The sequence below is a fragment of the Typha latifolia genome, chromosome 1, assembly GCF_019914945.1.
Source record: "Typha latifolia isolate L0001 chromosome 1, TyphaL0001v2, whole genome shotgun sequence".
In the NCBI taxonomy this organism is placed as follows: Eukaryota; Viridiplantae; Streptophyta; class Magnoliopsida; order Poales; family Typhaceae; genus Typha; species Typha latifolia.
This window is the reverse complement of record NC_133086.1, coordinates 5,890,727-5,908,682: the sequence shown is the minus strand read 5'-3', so window position 1 is coordinate 5,908,682 and position 17,956 is coordinate 5,890,727. Positions and strand designations below refer to the sequence as shown.

At 36.2% G+C, this 17,956-nt stretch overlaps 2 protein-coding genes across 2 annotated transcripts; both read right to left on the bottom strand.

Annotated features, from left to right (window-relative positions):
- Positions 1–1,570: 1,570 nt before the first annotated feature.
- Positions 1,571–4,148, bottom strand: LOC140802010 (transcription factor MYB1-like). Its single transcript, XM_073157420.1, has 3 exons — positions 3,981–4,148; positions 2,894–3,023; positions 1,571–2,126 (listed from the first exon to the last, which is right to left on the bottom strand). The coding sequence occupies exons 1-3, from the start codon at positions 4,132–4,134 to the stop codon at positions 1,571–1,573; spliced, it is 840 nt and encodes a 279-aa protein (XP_073013521.1). The 5' UTR covers positions 4,135–4,148.
- A 1,333-nt stretch (positions 4,149–5,481) lies between these two features.
- Positions 5,482–16,720, bottom strand: LOC140786234 (cyclin-dependent kinase F-4). Its single transcript, XM_073134514.1, has 19 exons — positions 16,513–16,720; positions 13,624–14,014; positions 13,342–13,533; positions 13,017–13,245; positions 12,860–12,938; positions 12,464–12,532; positions 12,293–12,382; positions 12,058–12,196; positions 9,564–9,666; positions 9,411–9,463; positions 9,260–9,326; positions 8,791–8,899; positions 7,245–7,310; positions 7,079–7,147; positions 6,936–7,002; positions 6,706–6,825; positions 6,377–6,408; positions 6,219–6,297; positions 5,482–6,029 (listed from the first exon to the last, which is right to left on the bottom strand). Exons 4-19 carry the CDS (start codon positions 13,022–13,024, stop codon positions 5,767–5,769), a joined length of 1,413 nt encoding a protein of 470 aa, XP_072990615.1. The 5' UTR covers positions 13,025–13,245; positions 13,342–13,533; positions 13,624–14,014; positions 16,513–16,720; the 3' UTR covers positions 5,482–5,766.
- Positions 16,721–17,956: the final 1,236 nt, after the last annotated feature.

The following is a 17,956-nucleotide window of genomic DNA, read 5'->3' as shown; positions in this document are numbered from 1 at the left end:
TTCCTGTAATTTATTTTGATTCTTCTGTTCTGTTGTTTGTGCTGGATAAAACCGCATAGTTAAGATTTCTTTTGTCGAATTTATAGTGCATGTATGCAATGTCCTCGGAGTTTGGTTATGCTCTCTCAATTTTACTCTAAATTTCTAATTAATTGAATAGTGGAAAATGTCTTGTCTAGCTGATTGAAGTTATAGGCTCTCAGTTTCACAAGACTTTGTTATTGTTGTTGTCATCCCTTGCTGGAAATCACTGTATGAATTCATCTCATCACTTTCAAGAAGTCTAAAGCCTGTAAGTCTTTTTTTTCATATCTAAGCCTTTTATATACATAGCAGGCATCAAATACTTTGGATTTGGAAATTCTGACTTCTAAGTGTAATTTTACGCTATGTATAAACTCTCTAGTGTGCCCCATGTTTATGATTGTTCTTCCAGTATATATAGGTTGCATATATATATATATATATATATATATATATATATGTGTGTGTGTGTGTGTGTGTGTGTGTGTGTGTGTGCAAATTCGGACATTTATTAGTTGCAAATATTATATAGAAATATTAATTATGAAACACATGAATGTCTTCAATCTAACGTCCTGGTCCTTTGGGTGATCATCTGTGCCACAGTCCTCGTTATTAATGTGCTTCATCATGATAGTGCTGATTCTGAAGTTGGTTTTGTGTGATTCCATCCAATCTTCTTGTCTATCTAGATAACATCCTAGGTGGAACCAACCCTCATGTTTGCTGCCCTCTGACATATCTTGCACCGACTTGTTCAGAAGATTATACTTGTAGTTTTAAATTCATATCTGCAGTTTATGAGTTACTAATGGACTGAAGCTCTAAGGAAAACACTCTACAGTTAAAATTAGAGATGTATGCATCCCTGGGTGCAGAAATCGTAAGATGACTTTGACTCTATTGGAAAGGAAAACATTGCTCTGTCTTGAAGCTGGTTAGTGTCATCTGAAATATAGCCCACATTCTTTGCCCACAAGAATGCTCAATTCACATCCTTTCATGCAGCCGATAGTCAATGAAGCATCCTTTGCTTGCCACTAGTACATAAAAGTAGAAAGAAATTATGTATCTGAATAAAATTCCTCTATCTAGTAATCAGTATAATTTAGTTAAAATATTTACTTGTACAGAACTTGCCTTCTTGCCCGGAGAATGCACTTGAAAGAGTCCTCAGTCCTTCCCTTAGCACTTGGGAGGTAATGATAGACATGCTTTTCTTTTCGTTTTCTTTTTTTCTTTTTTCTTTTTTAATTTTGTTTGTTACTTATTGCCAGTTAGTTTGCAAATTCTCCACTTGCACAAGTATCAGTGCTATCAGGTCTTGATATTTTAACCATATCCATATTTTATCTTATTATATAGTTTGGTAGCTAAAGTTCATGCTAGATGTAGTAGGGGAACGTACATGGGTCACTGAAGAGAAACATTATGTAATTTCTGAAGAAAATTTTGAAATGATGAAAAGTAAATTCAAGAGAGATGTAGCAGTGTGATTATTGCTTACTTTTTTGAGGACCTATACTATGAAAACTGAAGATCAATCTTAACAGTTATATATCTTCTCAGAAAGAACTAAGGAAACCCATACATCGTTATCAATTAGAGGGCATAGGCCCTCACGCTCTTCAATCTCACGATTGCAAATCTCAGTAATATTACTACTCTCATCAAAGGAAGTAGCAACTCCACCATTGATATGGAAGCTATCATTACTCACATAAAAACTATCATTTGCAGCTTGAGGGAATAATGAGTTTTGCATAATCTCCATACTAAAAGAACCACCAATGTTTTTGTTTGTTGTATTAGGATCTAAACCATGCCTGTCAAAGCCTGAATGGAAGTTGTGACTAAATGTCGATGTGGCACAGTCAGGAACTTGATCAGCAAAGACAGATCTGGTGCACCGTACAACTTTGGTGCGGATAACATTTTCTGAGCTTCCTCTGCTCTCCATTCTAATTTGAGGCTGTATTTTCTTATCCTTTGACGAATATTCTGAAAGACTTCCTAAGACTTTCTTCCTAAGATATGTATTCCAGTAGTTTTTTATTTCATTGTCCGTTCGCCCCGGTAATCTTCCTGCTATTAAGGACCATCTGCGCCGAGAGAAAATAATAGGGATTGAGAGTACACAAACACATAATTATAACGACTGATTGATGAGAATCCTGATGCCATTTATCTTAGCATTTAATGTACTAAAAAGTCTTATTTCATGAGATTAATTCAATTACTTAGATACAGTTTACCATTCTTAATATTTTATACTCCTGAATAGGTGCAAGTGTATTGTCTTCCTTAGGCTAATGTGCTAATCATTCTACAAGGTGTCAAGGTTTTCCCTGTGCATTATTTGATGGGCATACCATTGTCTTTCCTTTCCGCCTATATGAATTCCAGTCATCTAGCAAAGTTGTTAGAAAAGCAAAGAATTCAACTGATGGCATGCTATGTTTGTTACATTACATTATTTACTGAGAGTATTAGATTGGTTGATACCCTGGATATTATATTAGAAATAGGGTATCACATTTTAACTTCTTCTTTGATATAATTTAACCTAAGACCGAAAATTTTGAGACAAAAAAACATAATCTTTGAAGTGTGCAACATTAACCTTCTATGTATTTCCCCAAAAATTATTATTTAGCAGCCAACTTGATCCACATCTTTCTTTTATCTTTGAGTTCATTGTACAATATCTCATTTTCTTTGAGCTATAAGAATGAAAATGCTACTTGGTTTGGATGTTGTGAACTTATTAGTTATGCAAGCATGCAAGTGTAGATTGGCATTTTAGTAGTCTACGACATTCACAAAAATAAAGACAAAGGGTCAAAATGTTGAAGACAGTAAAAGGTACCTATTTCCGAGTAGATTATGGAGCCTAACAATAAGGTCTTCTTCTTCTTTTGTGATATTACCCCTCTTGATGTCTGGCCTTAAATAGTTCAACCATCGCAACCTGCAACTCTTGCCACACCTATTTAATCCTGAAAGTTGAATTGATTAGACTGTCAGCAGATTTTCTTTACTGTTCTCTAAGGATTATGTTCTTCAGAAGTATATTTTCGTTTGCTATGTTTGAGGTTATAAGCTTACCATGACTAACCTTGTAATCCTTACTGAGAAGGATTCACATTCAAATGGATGTTGAAGAGCAAACATTCATTACTTTATCTATTTCTCTTTATACACATAAATATTACAGAGTAATATTTGTAAAAAAGCCTTGCTGTATCTGCCATGCCTTAAGATACCATAATCAAATAAGAAACCTAAGCTGCGCAGATATGCTTGTTTCTCTTGGTAGCTGCACACATGAGGGAGTGAATGTGATGAACGAATAAGAGTAGCAGGGTAGGAATTGAGAGGTGGCAAGAAGAGCAGAGCAACTTGTAAAGGAGTAGGTTGCAAAGAAATAAGAGAGAGGCTAAGATATCAAGATGCACCATTAAATATTGGTACACAGTGCAACGGGCACTTGTATAGTCTCTGATAACATATTAATTCATCAACTACTCTAAAAACTTAAGCTGTTATAAAACAATAATTTTTATATTTTATATTTTAGCACTAAGTACTTGCTAATTTATTTTTCTCCTCTCTTTATGTCTGATACACACTCAGTCTTGTGAGTCAATCTATACATTGTATTGGTCCCTAGTTCCATGCCATTTTATACAAGGAGATCAAGGAGTTAGAATCTCTAGATATGGAAGGGAAGTTGTGAAAATCCAGTTTCAGTGTTTTTATACCTATTAATTGAAACACTGCAGCTCCTCACAGTTGACTTATAACTACTAATTATGCATGTTCTACCTCCTGTATTCTGTTTGCATCTAATATCTTGCATGTAGATTCACCCTACTATCTCCCTCTTTATAATTTACAGATTCATTTGGCATATCTTATTAATTGCTGTTTTAAAATAACTCTTGTATATTTACCAGCATTCGCAGGTACACTTCGCCATCTCCCTAGGCCATGAGCTGTGATATAGTCTGACAGCAACTTGTCTTCATGACTTGTCCAAGCTCCTTTGTTGAGCCCACCCGGGCAGCATTCCTTCCTCACCATCTTCTCTCTATTTCTCTCCTTCATCTCTATGAAGCAAAGCCCAGTTCAGCGGGGTAGTAGAAGTGAGCTTCATCTTATATATCTCTAAAACATTCATTACCAACTGCATGACAGCTCTTTTCAGTCCCCACATTGTCTTCTGTAGGATGACTTAACTAATATTACTCTTTGTACATGTAACGTAGCTATAGAATCCAAATGCAGGAATTTCCCTTTTTGACACAATTGCAAAGAAGACAAAAGGAACGTTATTTTGTTGTTCTGCAAGCATCTAGAGATGGTCTGCCCAACTTAAGCATCTTCCTCTATCAACATCACTAAGGGTCCAAGTTTTCTATTTAACTTCCATATGGAGAAACTCAGCAACCACAGAGAAGCCCACCAAAACATCAAAGAATTTAAGAGGAAGGTGTGTAACTTCTACTGTTAACTGTTTAGAGTATGTAGTTTGGGAAGTTTGGCACAGTAGGCACTACCTAGCTGGGATGGCTCTTCCATGTTCCACCAAGTGCATCAGAGAATTTCTACCGTCTAAATCAAATTTCCGGAATGTGCTCATCTCTTGAGATGGTAAATGTTGATTTATCTCATGTAAGATATAGGATTTACTGCCTTTCCTGGAAAAGTTATTGATCCATCATATACTGTACGCATTATTGTTTTTGGAATTGCTGGTGATTCTCTTTTGAAATTTTGAGGCCTACTTCGTTACTCTTATCAAGCATTATGCTAAGCTAAACTTTCAACTGCTTTCTCCCAGGTTGTATGCCAAGAGAGGTGCTCCGGTTCATTCCCACATAATATCAAATTGCTTTACATCTAAGAATTAGATGATTGTTGGATCAGTTCAACTTCAAATTACATACATACCTAGAGTGTACCTTAATTATATGTATGTTGACCTGTTTCAATCATCAAATATGATTTATGAACCAAAATGGACTACTGCAAGTGTTTGGCTTCAATTTTCTGACATTAACAAAGACAAAATTACGCCGCATTTTCCAAAGATTGAGGAACAAGAGGAGATTTATTAAAAGAAATTTCTCTGAGAGAAAATTGAAACAGTAACCTCGAGGTGCAAGAAGTAATTTAGCAATTGATTTACTTTAACCCCAAAGTTAGTGAGTGGGCTAGTAGAAGGTTTTATGCATCTTTCAGAAAACACTTGAGATATTGAATCTGGAGACTCCACACATATACACAAATTATAAGAAAGGGCTGTTGCAAAGAATCTTTATCTGCAACAAGAATGTTTCTTTAGCAGATAATTCTTTCACCCAATTATGACAAACTCAAAACATCCTGCAAAACTGATTAAAAGGAATACTAAGCATCAATTGAGAGGCACGCAAGTACACAGACAAGGCCTTTAGAGAGAAAAGAAAGACGTGGGATGCCGCATCGAACTCCTCAAAACAAGGGGCCCAACAACGCCCACCATTTTAACAATTATAGAATATGCAGGAAGTGAACATATACAACACTAGGTTTACGATTAACAGAACTCACTTAAAGATAAGGCAAACCATTTATTTGTCACAGTATGTATAAAGACAGTAACACAATGTCATTTAACAGTTTTCACACAACTGTTGGAAGACAACCTAACATCGTCGAGCAAAGTCCTGAAACAAAAGGGTAGTACTAGTATCTTCAGCTGACAACTTTCCTGGGATAGAAGCTTCTCACATATGGGATTTCATAAGGACGATCAAGAAAATCAGTGTGTTTATGCCATCCCTCTGCCTTTAGAACAGTTGGTGAGTGCTTCACAAAGTGACCACCATTGCTCACCTTAACGTTCACTAGCTTCTCAGCCATATCTGGAAGCCTGTTTGAGTTGTTCACAGTCAGCTGAGACAACTTCTCAGCCACATCTGAGACCATACGAGAGCCCTTAACCAAATGGTGATGCCCTGCAAGGAAATACATGGCAATGATTCCCGTCAGGCTAAAAACATTCATCCTGTGTACAATTAAATCTAGGATCTAAAAGCAGACAGCAGCTACAAACCTAATCCACAAAATATATTGTTATTAATGGTTAACCCCCAGGACATACAAGAACATTACAACATCTAGAAAACATTACATAATATGCTTACCCCCGTTGTTTCTTGCTGCCGGTTGGCACCTAGATTGTTTCAGATAATTTGTTGTCGATTTCTGGTTGTACTCCAAGTCCTATAATTTGAAACAATATGATCAGGATGAGCATCAGTAAGTCGGAAATAACTTAGGGCATCGGCAAATATATGTTCACCTTATGATCCATCTCCAGCTTCCTTTGCACTCCTGTGGTAATTAGAGTGAGAGAAGTTGTTAGAATAGTATAATACTTGCATGCAAAAAATAATACATTAAAGCATAACTGGATTACAGATACCAAATATGGACACAATAATTACAGTGAGAGAAGTCGTTAGAATGGTATATACTTATATGCAATAAAGAATACATTAAAGAACTGGGTTACAGATGCCAAATATGGACATAATAATTGACATAAGGGCTCTCCAGAAAGAAAAAAAAAAGAGAGGGTGCCATTGGGCATAGTTTAAATGGTAATTCTAAATACTGCGATAGGGGCACCTGCTCTGGAAGAAGCATTTATATTTGAAGATGAGAAATGGTTTGCCGGTTTGGTGCTGGATAAAGCCCCAATAGAACATCTTCTAATACTCTTCTCCTCCAAAGCTCCTTTCATCCCAACTAAAAGTTCAAACATTAGAAGAGAATTAATTCACTCAACCATCCAGTTAATGCATATATATGAAGAAAATACTAGAAGGCGGGTATAGGTCCTTGGAAAGAGAACAAACCGGATGGTGGAGTTGCTGTAGTTCCAGTTGGTCTGAAACGAAGTGATGGTGGAACATAATAGCATGACTGCCATATAATGGACAAATAGAATCAGCATCAGAACAGTTAGCATGTATCATAATGAAGACATCAGATATAGCACCTGAAAAAAGGAATGTTGAAGGGCCTGTGCGGCTGTAGGTCTTCTACTGGGATCCCAGGAACAGAGAGACTGAAATGTCGATATATCAGCTTTAAAAGATATAATGCTCATCACAAGTGAAAACACAATCTGGTAAGAAATCAAATACTTTCAGATGTGGGATTACCGAAATAAGGTTGATTGCATCATCACTGGCTGATGGAATTAGAGTTGAAAGATGGATGCTTGAAAACTGTAATTATAAGAAAAGAATTTCACACAGATTTTAGTTCAAAGGGTAATCCAAAGACAAAAAAAAGGAAATGAAATTCAATGCATATTTTATGCAGATGGCTGACTGAGCATGAAACTTCAAAATGGATTCTAAAAGATCTTTCTGCTTCTTGTAACAGAAAGATCAAGACGCACTCATTCTCAGACAGTTCATGTAGATAGGCCAGTCTTCTTACTATTCTTCCATTAAATGTAAAACTCTATAGATTTTAACTTTTTTTTCACCGTAGTTCGCTTGATGATTTAAAAAACATGTGTGGAGAATATGTGAACATATTGGATGAGTCTAACACTGTAGTCTCAACTAAGATGGTAAATGACTTAATGGATCATGTATGGTTTCAGGTTTTTGGTTTCAAAATGGAACCCAATCTGATCTAATCTGCTAATTTTGAACATAAAATTTGAAAAAGCATGCCAATTTAATGGAAGGAAACTACAATTACCCAAAAATCTGATGCACGCTAACAACTGCAGAGAAGAATTAGCATAATTATATTTGACATGTGCCAGGCATTTGTCACTAATTCTTAAAATGAATTTCATCAACACCTATTTCATGAATAATCTCAACAGCTTCTATCTACCTGACCACCTGAGCTTCAAATCAGTATGTCTTATGCATTAAAAATCATCATCTTCCCTAGTAGATTTGATCATAATTCTCTTTTTATATGTCACCCAGCCATACAAAAATAATCCAACCTCCTCTTGGGCATTTTTATGCATCACATCAAGCAATAATCGATACTGAGATGTTTCATTTTAAGAAAACACACCATTTCAATTAGGGAGGAAACACTCCTATTCGAATGTCAAAAAAAGGTTCAAGATGATAGAGCAGCTGCAAAAAATGGCATAATGGTACTTTTGTCCAATTATTCAACAGTAAGGTGGGCAGTAAGAGTACTATGTACAGAGGAATATTTATATATTATTTTAGAGAAGGTACTGACTAGTTTGTTGTATGTTTATCTTGTAAAAGAGAACCAAGAAATAGAGATTTTGATGTTACTGTGGGATACCACACCTCTGCTCCTAGTATCTATAGCCTCTTTTCAAATATCAAAATACACCACAGATGTGATTTTTTATGTCAAAACTTATTAAGATTACAACACCACTCAATACTCTGCTCTTCCTATGAGTTCCTTTTCTTTTCTTTGGGAAAGCCGCATAACATTGATAAACATCTTTGGCATTTTAAGAGATCACAACTTTCAAAAGCAGCAGTATCAATATGCATATATACTGACAATCAAAAGCAATTGATTAAATAGTAGATATGGAAATTTGGACATCTAAATTATCAAAGAATTTTCATAAGTTGCACGAAGGCAATTACCGTGAGTACTAGCCTTTTCACTAAATGGACAATAAGTTAGTAGAAAATAGACAAAAACAGTTTATCAACAGTAATAAATAAAGCCAAACTAGACCTGCGGTAACTGAAAGTTCATGGCATCTGCAAGTTGTAATCCTTCAGCCCATGTGTTCTTATTGGGAGTACCAATAATACTGCATATTTTGTAAATCTCATCTGCTTCACTGAGTAATTACAAGAGCATGTAAGCTATATGATTTGCAAAGGATTAGATGGAATTAGCAGAGATGAAAAAACTTAAAAAAAGAAAAAGAGGACAGGCAGTAAACAGTTGCCTGTGATATAACAAAACACAGCATTTAGAAAGCAGATGTCACAAGATGCATTAACAGAAAAAAGCAAAGGAATTTTAGCTCCAAAATCACATAGCTGGAATCAATACTAGAAAGCTTAAGATGCTCAATGTGAATTTATAAAATTTCCTATAGATTGAGATATTATGGCTAGTGTTTTTATGGGGAAAAAAAGGTTCTCCAGAATCTCCACACATGCCCATTTAAAATATAAACATCATTAAGTAATACCTTGAGCCAGGAAAAAGAGGACGGAGAGTGAAAAGCTCAGCAATTATAGCACCCATTGCCCACATATCTAATGTCAAAAAGGATTACATGTCAGCATATGAGATAATAAATAATTCCATACTCCTAAAACTATAAAGCTTTCTCCACTCACCAACTGCCGAGTTATAAAGAGGAGATTGCAGCAAAACTTCAGGAGCACGGTACCTACAACATTTGCATATATTGGCATAAAATAAGATAAAGAATCAAACAGCACTACGTCAAAGCAAAAGAAAAAAAAAATAACTGCAGAATTTGAGCCCACCAGCGAGTCGAGACATATTCTGTGTAAGGTGGTTCTGAAGAAATCTCCCGAGCAAGGCCAAAGTCTGCTATCTTAATAATGTCCTTCGTAGCTAATAAATTTTCTGCAAAGGAGATCACAAGTTTACAACAGCAATTCTTTAGCAAATTTAGGCTAGAAAATGTATAAAGCAACTGATGTAGAAATGATGTCAAAATGCATCGCAGAGCACAATATATGTAATGAAACTATGTGAATCAATGGAGCTACTGAAGACTGCAAACCAAAGCCAAGGCAATTTACAATGAAACATTTTCCAGTTTTACCCAACGGTCATATGCCATGAAATTCTGAAGATGCTGTAGTGATACTACTCTACTAGATCCAATGAAAACAAAACATGGAGATGGAAGTAGGACTGAAAATGGGTTGGGATAACTCCAAACAGAGAAAACATGGAGATGGAAGTAGGACTGAAAATGGGTTGGGATAACTCCAAACAGAGAAAACATGGAGATGGAAGTAGGACTGAAAATGGGTTGGGATAACTCCAAACAGAGAAAACATGGAGATGGAAGTAGGACTGAAAATGAATCGGATGAACTCCGAATAGATTCGGATCGGATCCGGATAAAAAATTTCTACCCAACCCGGATACGAATTCTTATACAGGTAGGAATTAAAAAAAACTGACTGGATACAAATTTAGATACAAGTAAAAAAACTCAGATGCATATATGGATACGGGTCGAATATAATTTTTCGGATACAGATACGGATATCAGCATATCAGTTTAACTGCATAATTTTGAATGATTTATAATTTTTAGTTTGCTTATTTAAATAATGAATATTGATATTATTACTAATAATGTGTACTATATTGTTTCTAGAGATTGATTTTGCTAAATTTGTATGTATTTGACATGAAAATTTATATTTTAACTCTTAATATTTTGTGTTAATTATCTTAAAAAAATATCATAATTCATTTAAAATTCAATTCACAACTGATTAAGCGAATATCCTCTATCCAAAAATTATTCGAGCCGTACCCAAAAATTATTCGTATTTAAAATATAATTTTAAATTTTGCTATCCATCTAATATTTATGTCCAAATCTGTACCCGGACCCAAAATATGGATCCGGATGTGGTTTGAGCACTATCCGATCCAAACCGGATCAGTTTTCACTCTTAGATGGAGGCCATCTTAGAGGGAGTCAAACTCTTTCCCACCCTAGGGGACATGTTCAAGCCAACTAGTTCGTGTATCATCTTTTCGAGCCCAAGGACTATTGCCTTACTCTTCATTCTATTTCAACACTCATTTGCCTTCACCCATATGTCCACTGATAATCCACCTCCATATTTTGAGGATGTTGTACTACAAAAGAATTGGCAAAAAGCCAAAAACATGAGTTGGATTAAATACTCAATATTGCTTACTTCATTTAAGTTGAAAATTTGAAATTAACCTCAATATTTTCACAAAGGCTAATCTGTAGGAGGTTTTCTTAATAAGAATAATACTTTATGTTTACAGAGGATCACCCAAAGGCCAAACCTTTGCGATATTTGATCTAGAGATAGTGGAACCACTAGTGATAAATTCTCCACTTTGGTCTATGAATAATGTGTCTCAACAAGAATGTTACTTACACTTCCTAAGTAGCAAGGGAATTGATGCGGTTATCTTTTCAAACTTCCTCTAACAACCTTTATGGGCAGGCTGCGTTACTTCCTTGAGAGTAATGCACCAATTCTCTTCCCAACTAATATCCAACGGGACCATGTATAGTAGAGGTTTAACCTTCTAACTAGAATATGCATAAATACAAAGGACACAATATGCAAATAATTACTAAACCAATCAAGTTTGTTGTTGCCCCAATGCACAACACACAAATTTAAGTTAAAATGACACATAAAATAGTGTTCAACATTCAGAGCCAAACAGTTATCTGGAAAAGGGATACCGTCAAACCACAATTTTTCAAATTTTTCCATAAGTACTTGCCCACCACAAGAGGAAGTTTCTTATGTGGTAAAATGCATTCAACAATAAAGAAAAACTACTGCTTCACTAAGCCCCAAGCAAAGTGCTTAAATTCTAGCATACAAACTGTTGTCCAAGATAAAATATTGAAAACATCTATCTCATTGATGCTCATGTCATAACCCAAGAATATAAGAATGCATAGGTGGAATCTTATGACTTCAGCCTTATTAGGGAGAGCCTAAATTGGAGATGTGAACATGTGATTAGCCATGAGTATCTTATCATGAAAATTAGAATAAACCCACCATCATAGACAAGATCAAGAAGGAGAGAAGCATGTTCTAAAGAATTTCAACAAGAAGCTTTAGAAAATAGATGTCTCAATTCCAACATATCAGGCAACACACTAGAAATAAGTAGAATAAGGGACCACACTAACTAGAGTTTGAAACTATGCAGCTAACCTCATGCATGCAAAACAAACCAAGCAATATTAGCAGGCCAAAGAGGTACCAGGCTTTAAGTCACGGTGAAAATAACCACGTTGATGCATGTAAACCAAAGCTTGGAATATTTGAAAGCACAAATTCCTGACTTCAACTTCTGAGAAAGGTTTGCCCCTGTTTTTCATTAGCTGATAAAGATTGCATTCCTGACATCAGAAAAAGGCATTACAGAATTTTGGCATCAATTTTCATCCAGCCTTTCAACAGACTCACATGATTGATAAACTACCAGAGTAACATACCATGTACTCAAATACAAAGAATAGCATGTCATTCTCTCTTATGACTTCCTTGAGCTTCACAATGTTCGGATGGTTCATCCTCCGCAAAGACTGGAAAGTCCCCAAAAAAAAATCTTTGAGAAAGAAAATAACAGAGGAAATTTCTAGAATAAAATTTTATCATCAAATTACCTTCACTTCACGAAGATTAATGCACTCTTCCCATGAATAATACTTTTTCTTCATTTTCTTTATTGCGACCTGTAAACAATGGCAAATTACAGTGAATAAAGGTAATAAAATGTGCTAGACATCAAAAGAATGTCGGAGTGAGTTATTAGGGACATCAAATTACTTTAGTTGTCAATAATGCAACAAAAATAGGTGCCTCTAATGTGTTCTCCTATCACCTACAATCAGCTCTAGCATGGGCTTGAAGCAGCAATGATACAGCTGAATGTACTAACAACTCCAATACACATACATACGCATGTATGTGTATATGTATAAATTGGTTCTAAAATTTAACACAATTCATGATTCAAAATTACTAACAAGTTTTACTCAACCCTTGTAGAAAATACATACAGTTTCACCACTTTGTTTACTTATTGCTCGCCAAACACTCCCAAATGTTCCATCACCAACTTCCTTAATTACCTTGTACCTGTTACAAGGGATTAGTGGTATTCAGACTATCTAGATTGTCCCAAACCAATGAAAAATTGAGAAGGGAGGTTTTCACCTGTCCATATTTTCTGCTGCTGAAGGTGCGCAAATAGACTTATATTTAAGATTGAGGATGCCTATATCCAAGGTATATCTTACATTTCAACATAAGCATATCGTCGGTAAGATAAAACTTCTCGAAATATTAGAAATACTGGGAAAGCTTCATACGAAGTAAGCACAATCTCAATCTTCTAGATGCATATGAAAGCCTTATCTTTTGACAAATTCTGAAGTATGGATATCTGAACATCAACAACTTATTATCATTATAAAATGCGGGGAAAAAATTAGCAATTCTTGGCAAGAGAGAGATGGCAAGAAAATGAACTATAACATACCTAATACAGATGTTACTTAAATCCCTCCATTTGAGCTTGTACCAGAGAAACTTTAAACACCTAAAATTGTTCAGACTTGAAAAGCAACAGGACCGATGCTTATATTATTAAACCACAGAATGAACTCACAGCAAGGGAAAGTCTAACAGCTAGGATGAAAGATGAGGACAGATTAATCTGGAAAACTAAAACCTGTATTACAACAAAAAAAAATACAAGTTACCTTAGCATGCAAAACAATTAAGTGTTACTATAACAGAAATACATGGCTCGAGACCATACCGACAAAGTTATTCTTTGATGACAAGCTCTTGAGACTTCAAACGAACTCCTGGCAGTACAAGAACAAAAGTTGCTGAAGCATAATAAGAGTGAGAGCTGAACATGTTCACTAAGACATGTTTAGTTGGCTGGTAAGACTGGCTTATAAATTCAACACCAACTTCAGGAAAAAACTGCATCAGGGCTGCTTCTGATGGTCATTAAACAGCAGCTTGGCTTTAGGTGCAGTTAACAAATGAGCTGAGAAGAAAGTCTCTGCAAACGAAAAAACGCCATCCAAGAACTTCCTGAAGAAGCAAGACTCGGCAGTGAAAGCAACTTGACCAGAACAGCTTTTGCTCCATATTCTGTATGCGGACTTTAACCTTGTGAGGGGACACAAGAGTGTAACCTGGCCAAAAGTAAATGAAGGTCACGTTACCTCCAGGTGATCATTATGCTTAACAATGAAGCTTCGGTGAGAAAAATAAAAAGAATTACATAATAAATGCCTCTAGCCCAGGATCAGTGTCTTAAAAAAAAAATAGTGGTCACCATGGTTTAAGCGTTATGCTACAGCCATGCGAGTTGGAAAAGCATTTTGGAATTAGGGCGGCTGTCTGAGCGGGTAGCAACCCACCGTGTCGGACTAAATGCAGCTCATTTTACTACTTTAAGCGCCACCAATAGAAACTAAATTGTTCTCCCCATTTTCTCAATTTGTACTCTCTTGAATCTTAGTGAAATAATCAATAGTGTCTGCTAATTAAAAATCAATCTATACTCACAGATATTTCTCTGAATTTCTTATCTTGTGATAATAAAATTCTTTGAAATTCATAATTGGAATATAAGCTTATCTCAGTAATGGTAACTAATCAGAAATTCTTGCACTCAGGGTGTAGATGACTGCAAAACTTTCCTACAGTCAACAATTCTTTTTTATTCTTTTTCCATTTTCTTTTGACTGAGATACAAAAGAACAAAAATAGTATATTCACAGGCTTATTTTCAAAATTGTAGAAACTTCATTCAAATGTTATTAGTAATGTTTCCAAATATTTACACAATATATTGATTAAATCTATTATGTGTTGAATGCTGATAATTATATATTGGCTAGATAGCTTAAGAAAATATATTTGTAAAATCTTTGTGTGAAACCCTCCTTAGTCCATGCATGTCACCAGCCATCCGCCTCACGCCATGAAACCCCTTAGCCGCTTGCCCGCTACATACTCAACACACGCTTTTTAGAACATTCCACAAGGTAGGGTCAGGATCAAGAATATATTGCATATTAACTTTCGAGCTTCTTCTAGCCCAGGAAAGTTTTGGGTAGGTTATCCCCATTTTAAGCCCTACCAATGATTATAATGAACCCAAAGGAAAATAAGAGGCAAATGAAAGCAAATACAGGCCTCTGTGATCTAAAACAAAGCTCATTCGACAAAGACAACCGCTGGCCTCTAACTATCCGGTTTTTAATCTAAACCACATTACAAGAATTTCACTGGAAGCTGTATCATGTTCGAGGGAGTTCTAAACTGATCTTTACTGAATACATTCCCGGTTAAAATTCAACATAGTTCAAAATATTATGCAAGGTAAATAGTTTGGGAAGCCCAAAACAAATCTAGTAGAACATCCAAAGGACACAATTGAGAATGAAAAATAGATGGCCACATGATGACCAAAGGATTGTGTGCCAAACGCCCAAATCTAGCAAGAGGACTTATATGTTCCAGCGAAAAAGATGTCGCTCATTAAAACTTGCAACAATTGGGGACCTTTGCAAGCATAGATACTCCGGCATTTCAGATTGCCAAAATTAAGGAAATGGAATACAAGACAAAATTATCGCTATGATTAAAAACATCAAATCGTCATTTCTCTTTCTGTGTGGCGTCACAGCAACTCATGAGTTTATTAGTGGTATGGATAATAAGGTGAAACAGCACCAAAAATACATTTCAAGATGGACTTTCCAATTCATTTCCATGATTTTTTCGCACAAATGAAAAGATCATGTGTGCCAAGGATAATCAGAAGAAACTAATTCTTAAAAGTAACAACCAAACAACAAAGTGTAAAATATTCTCAAAGATGCACATTAAGAAGCACACTTAATATCGCATTGGCCTATCCTAGTTTAGGTTCATCTATTCACTAAGAAGTTGTATTTAGTAATGCACATGGCAACTATTTGCTTTTAGTCAACAAATTGACGGCTTTAGTAGAGCATGCCATGTTGACATGCTAAATTAGTGAATTGGTGTAATTCTAAATTTCTAATAAGTGAACGACAAGCTATACTAGTCCAACTGGGTCCTGGAAAAAGCGTCATCTGGAGACCTTTGACATATGATACTTCCACTAAGAATACCTATCGCTTGGCATCTAAACTATGCCAAAAAAATACTATATATGCTTTGCAGCCCCCAATTCTACGATGAAAACCAACAAGCCTTAAAAATAAAACTATCCTGATTCGATCTTGTGAATCCCTGCAATCAGCTCTGAACGTTCTTTCTCAAGGCATCCTATTTCTTTTTTAAACCAATTATCGTCTTCCCGCAGAAGGCGTAGAGAAATCTTCTCAAGCCAATCTTCAATTACCTAAACAACTCAATTAAAAATAGGCGATTCACCAACCTGTAACTACCGATCCAGCAATCAGATCACAAAAGCCTAGAGATATCAATGAATCACATCAAATTTCTATACATCCAAACTACTTAATACCAGACCGCAGAATAAAACCACAAACCCCTCATCGTCCAAGCCCTAGGATCTACATACATCGAAATCCACTGGTCGAGCACGAAAAAAACCCTAGAAACAGATCCGCACCCTGGATTTGACAAGATCTATAGAACTAAAGACGAGATCGGGAGATCCGATCGATACCTGGATGCCTTGGGGCATAACCTCCCTCGCCTCCCGCCGCCGCAATCGCAGACCGACTCCAGGGCCGAAGCGGTGACCAAAAACGAGACGATATTAAACAAAGGACCGGTATAATCTACAGCCGAGGAGCTCCTGTTTATATAGTTCAGATCCTCGGTACAATGTTCCGCCGGTACTTGTATTATTAACTCGCCCACAAATTGCATGTGATGTCATCGAGCATATCAGCGGTTTAAATTGGTTCGCCTTATCGGACTCGGACCTGGATTTTTCCGCAAGAATTCCGATCGTATCCATCTTTGACTGTACAAACTTTATTCTCCGAAGAGGATATTACGCTTCATCAGCCAGTTAAGAAATGCCAAGTAGGAGTTGTAGTGATATGCTACATAAACGATTGCTGCACCTTCCTCAGAACTTTCGGTTCTGGGTATTATTTAATACCCGCAAGCGGGTGCGGATAAGCTCGTGGGAAAGGCTGACGCTAGGCGTTTCCTTGAGAACAGCAATTATCGCGGATAATTTAATACTTTATGGAGCTTATAATGGATTTTTCGACAACTGGTTGTGATTCGTATAAAGTTTATATGCGAATGTTTGGGATAAGGTATTATTGATGAATAAGGAAACATTCTTTTGCGAGTGTCCGTGTGGAAACATCTTTGACAGCTAATGCGAATCTTTTTTTTTTTTATCTCCTTTGATTAAAAGGAATCCAATTCTCAAAATTAGATTCAATCTAATGTGCAATTTCTCAGTACAAAAAGAGAAGAAAAAAATCAAATCAAATTTTGAGGAGGCAAAAAATAATAAATATATCAGAGATCACCAAACGAGAGGGCTTAATACCATTGAGGCAATTTGCAAGGTAAGGGAGTCAGAGGATAGCTAAATATGACCGAGGTCGAGGTTGTTGGCAAAGCGGATGGATTGATTAGAGTATGTTATCTGCTACAACATGGAAAAGGGAGGCGTGAGGGAAATGGAGAATTTAGCCAAGAGAAAATCATCAAGATGGTTGCGACAAACAAAGCCGCCGCCCATTGTTGCAGGATCATCGAAGAATGAGCCATCGGCATTGATTTTGACATAGTTCATGGGAGGGGCAATTCATACTTGAGTTTGAGAAATAGGTATAGGAGCTAAGGAGATAAAAGGATGCACAAGTAAGCAAAAATTATATAAGTCCTGAGTCCCAAGCACCCCGGAAGGAGAGCACGTTGCGGCTTTTCAAGGGGTACTAAACAGTATACAAAATAAGATAGCAAAGAAGAAAGGAGAGTAGCGTGATCCAAGGATCCATGCACCTTAGCACTAGGCAAAGAGGTGGAGTAAAGTCATATAAATAGTAGATTGAAGGAGTCAACAAAATTTAGAAGCTAGAGAGCAGTGAAGCAAAATGTGGTCATCTAGAGACCAATGGCAACGCAAACAAAGAGAGAAA

Excerpts from the sequence above, each read along its gene's own strand:
- LOC140802010 (XM_073157420.1), bottom strand. The coding sequence starts at position 4,134 with ATGAAGGAGAGAAATAGAGAGAAGATGGTGAGGAAGGAATGCTGCCCG. Across the intron at positions 3,024-3,980 it reads AAGTGTACCTGCGAATGCTG|GATTAAATAGGTGTGGCAAG; the intron begins GTAAATATACAA and ends TTCAACTTTCAG. Across the intron at positions 2,127-2,893 it reads CATAATCTACTCGGAAATAG|ATGGTCCTTAATAGCAGGAA; the intron begins GTACCTTTTACT and ends CTCTCGGCGCAG.
- LOC140786234 (XM_073134514.1), bottom strand. Across the intron at positions 8,900-9,259 it reads CCTCTTTTTCCTGGCTCAAG|TGAAGCAGATGAGATTTACA; the intron begins GTATTACTTAAT and ends GTAATTACTCAG. Across the intron at positions 7,311-8,790 it reads TGAACTTTCAGTTACCGCAG|TTTTCAAGCATCCATCTTTC; the intron begins GTCTAGTTTGGC and ends TTATAATTACAG.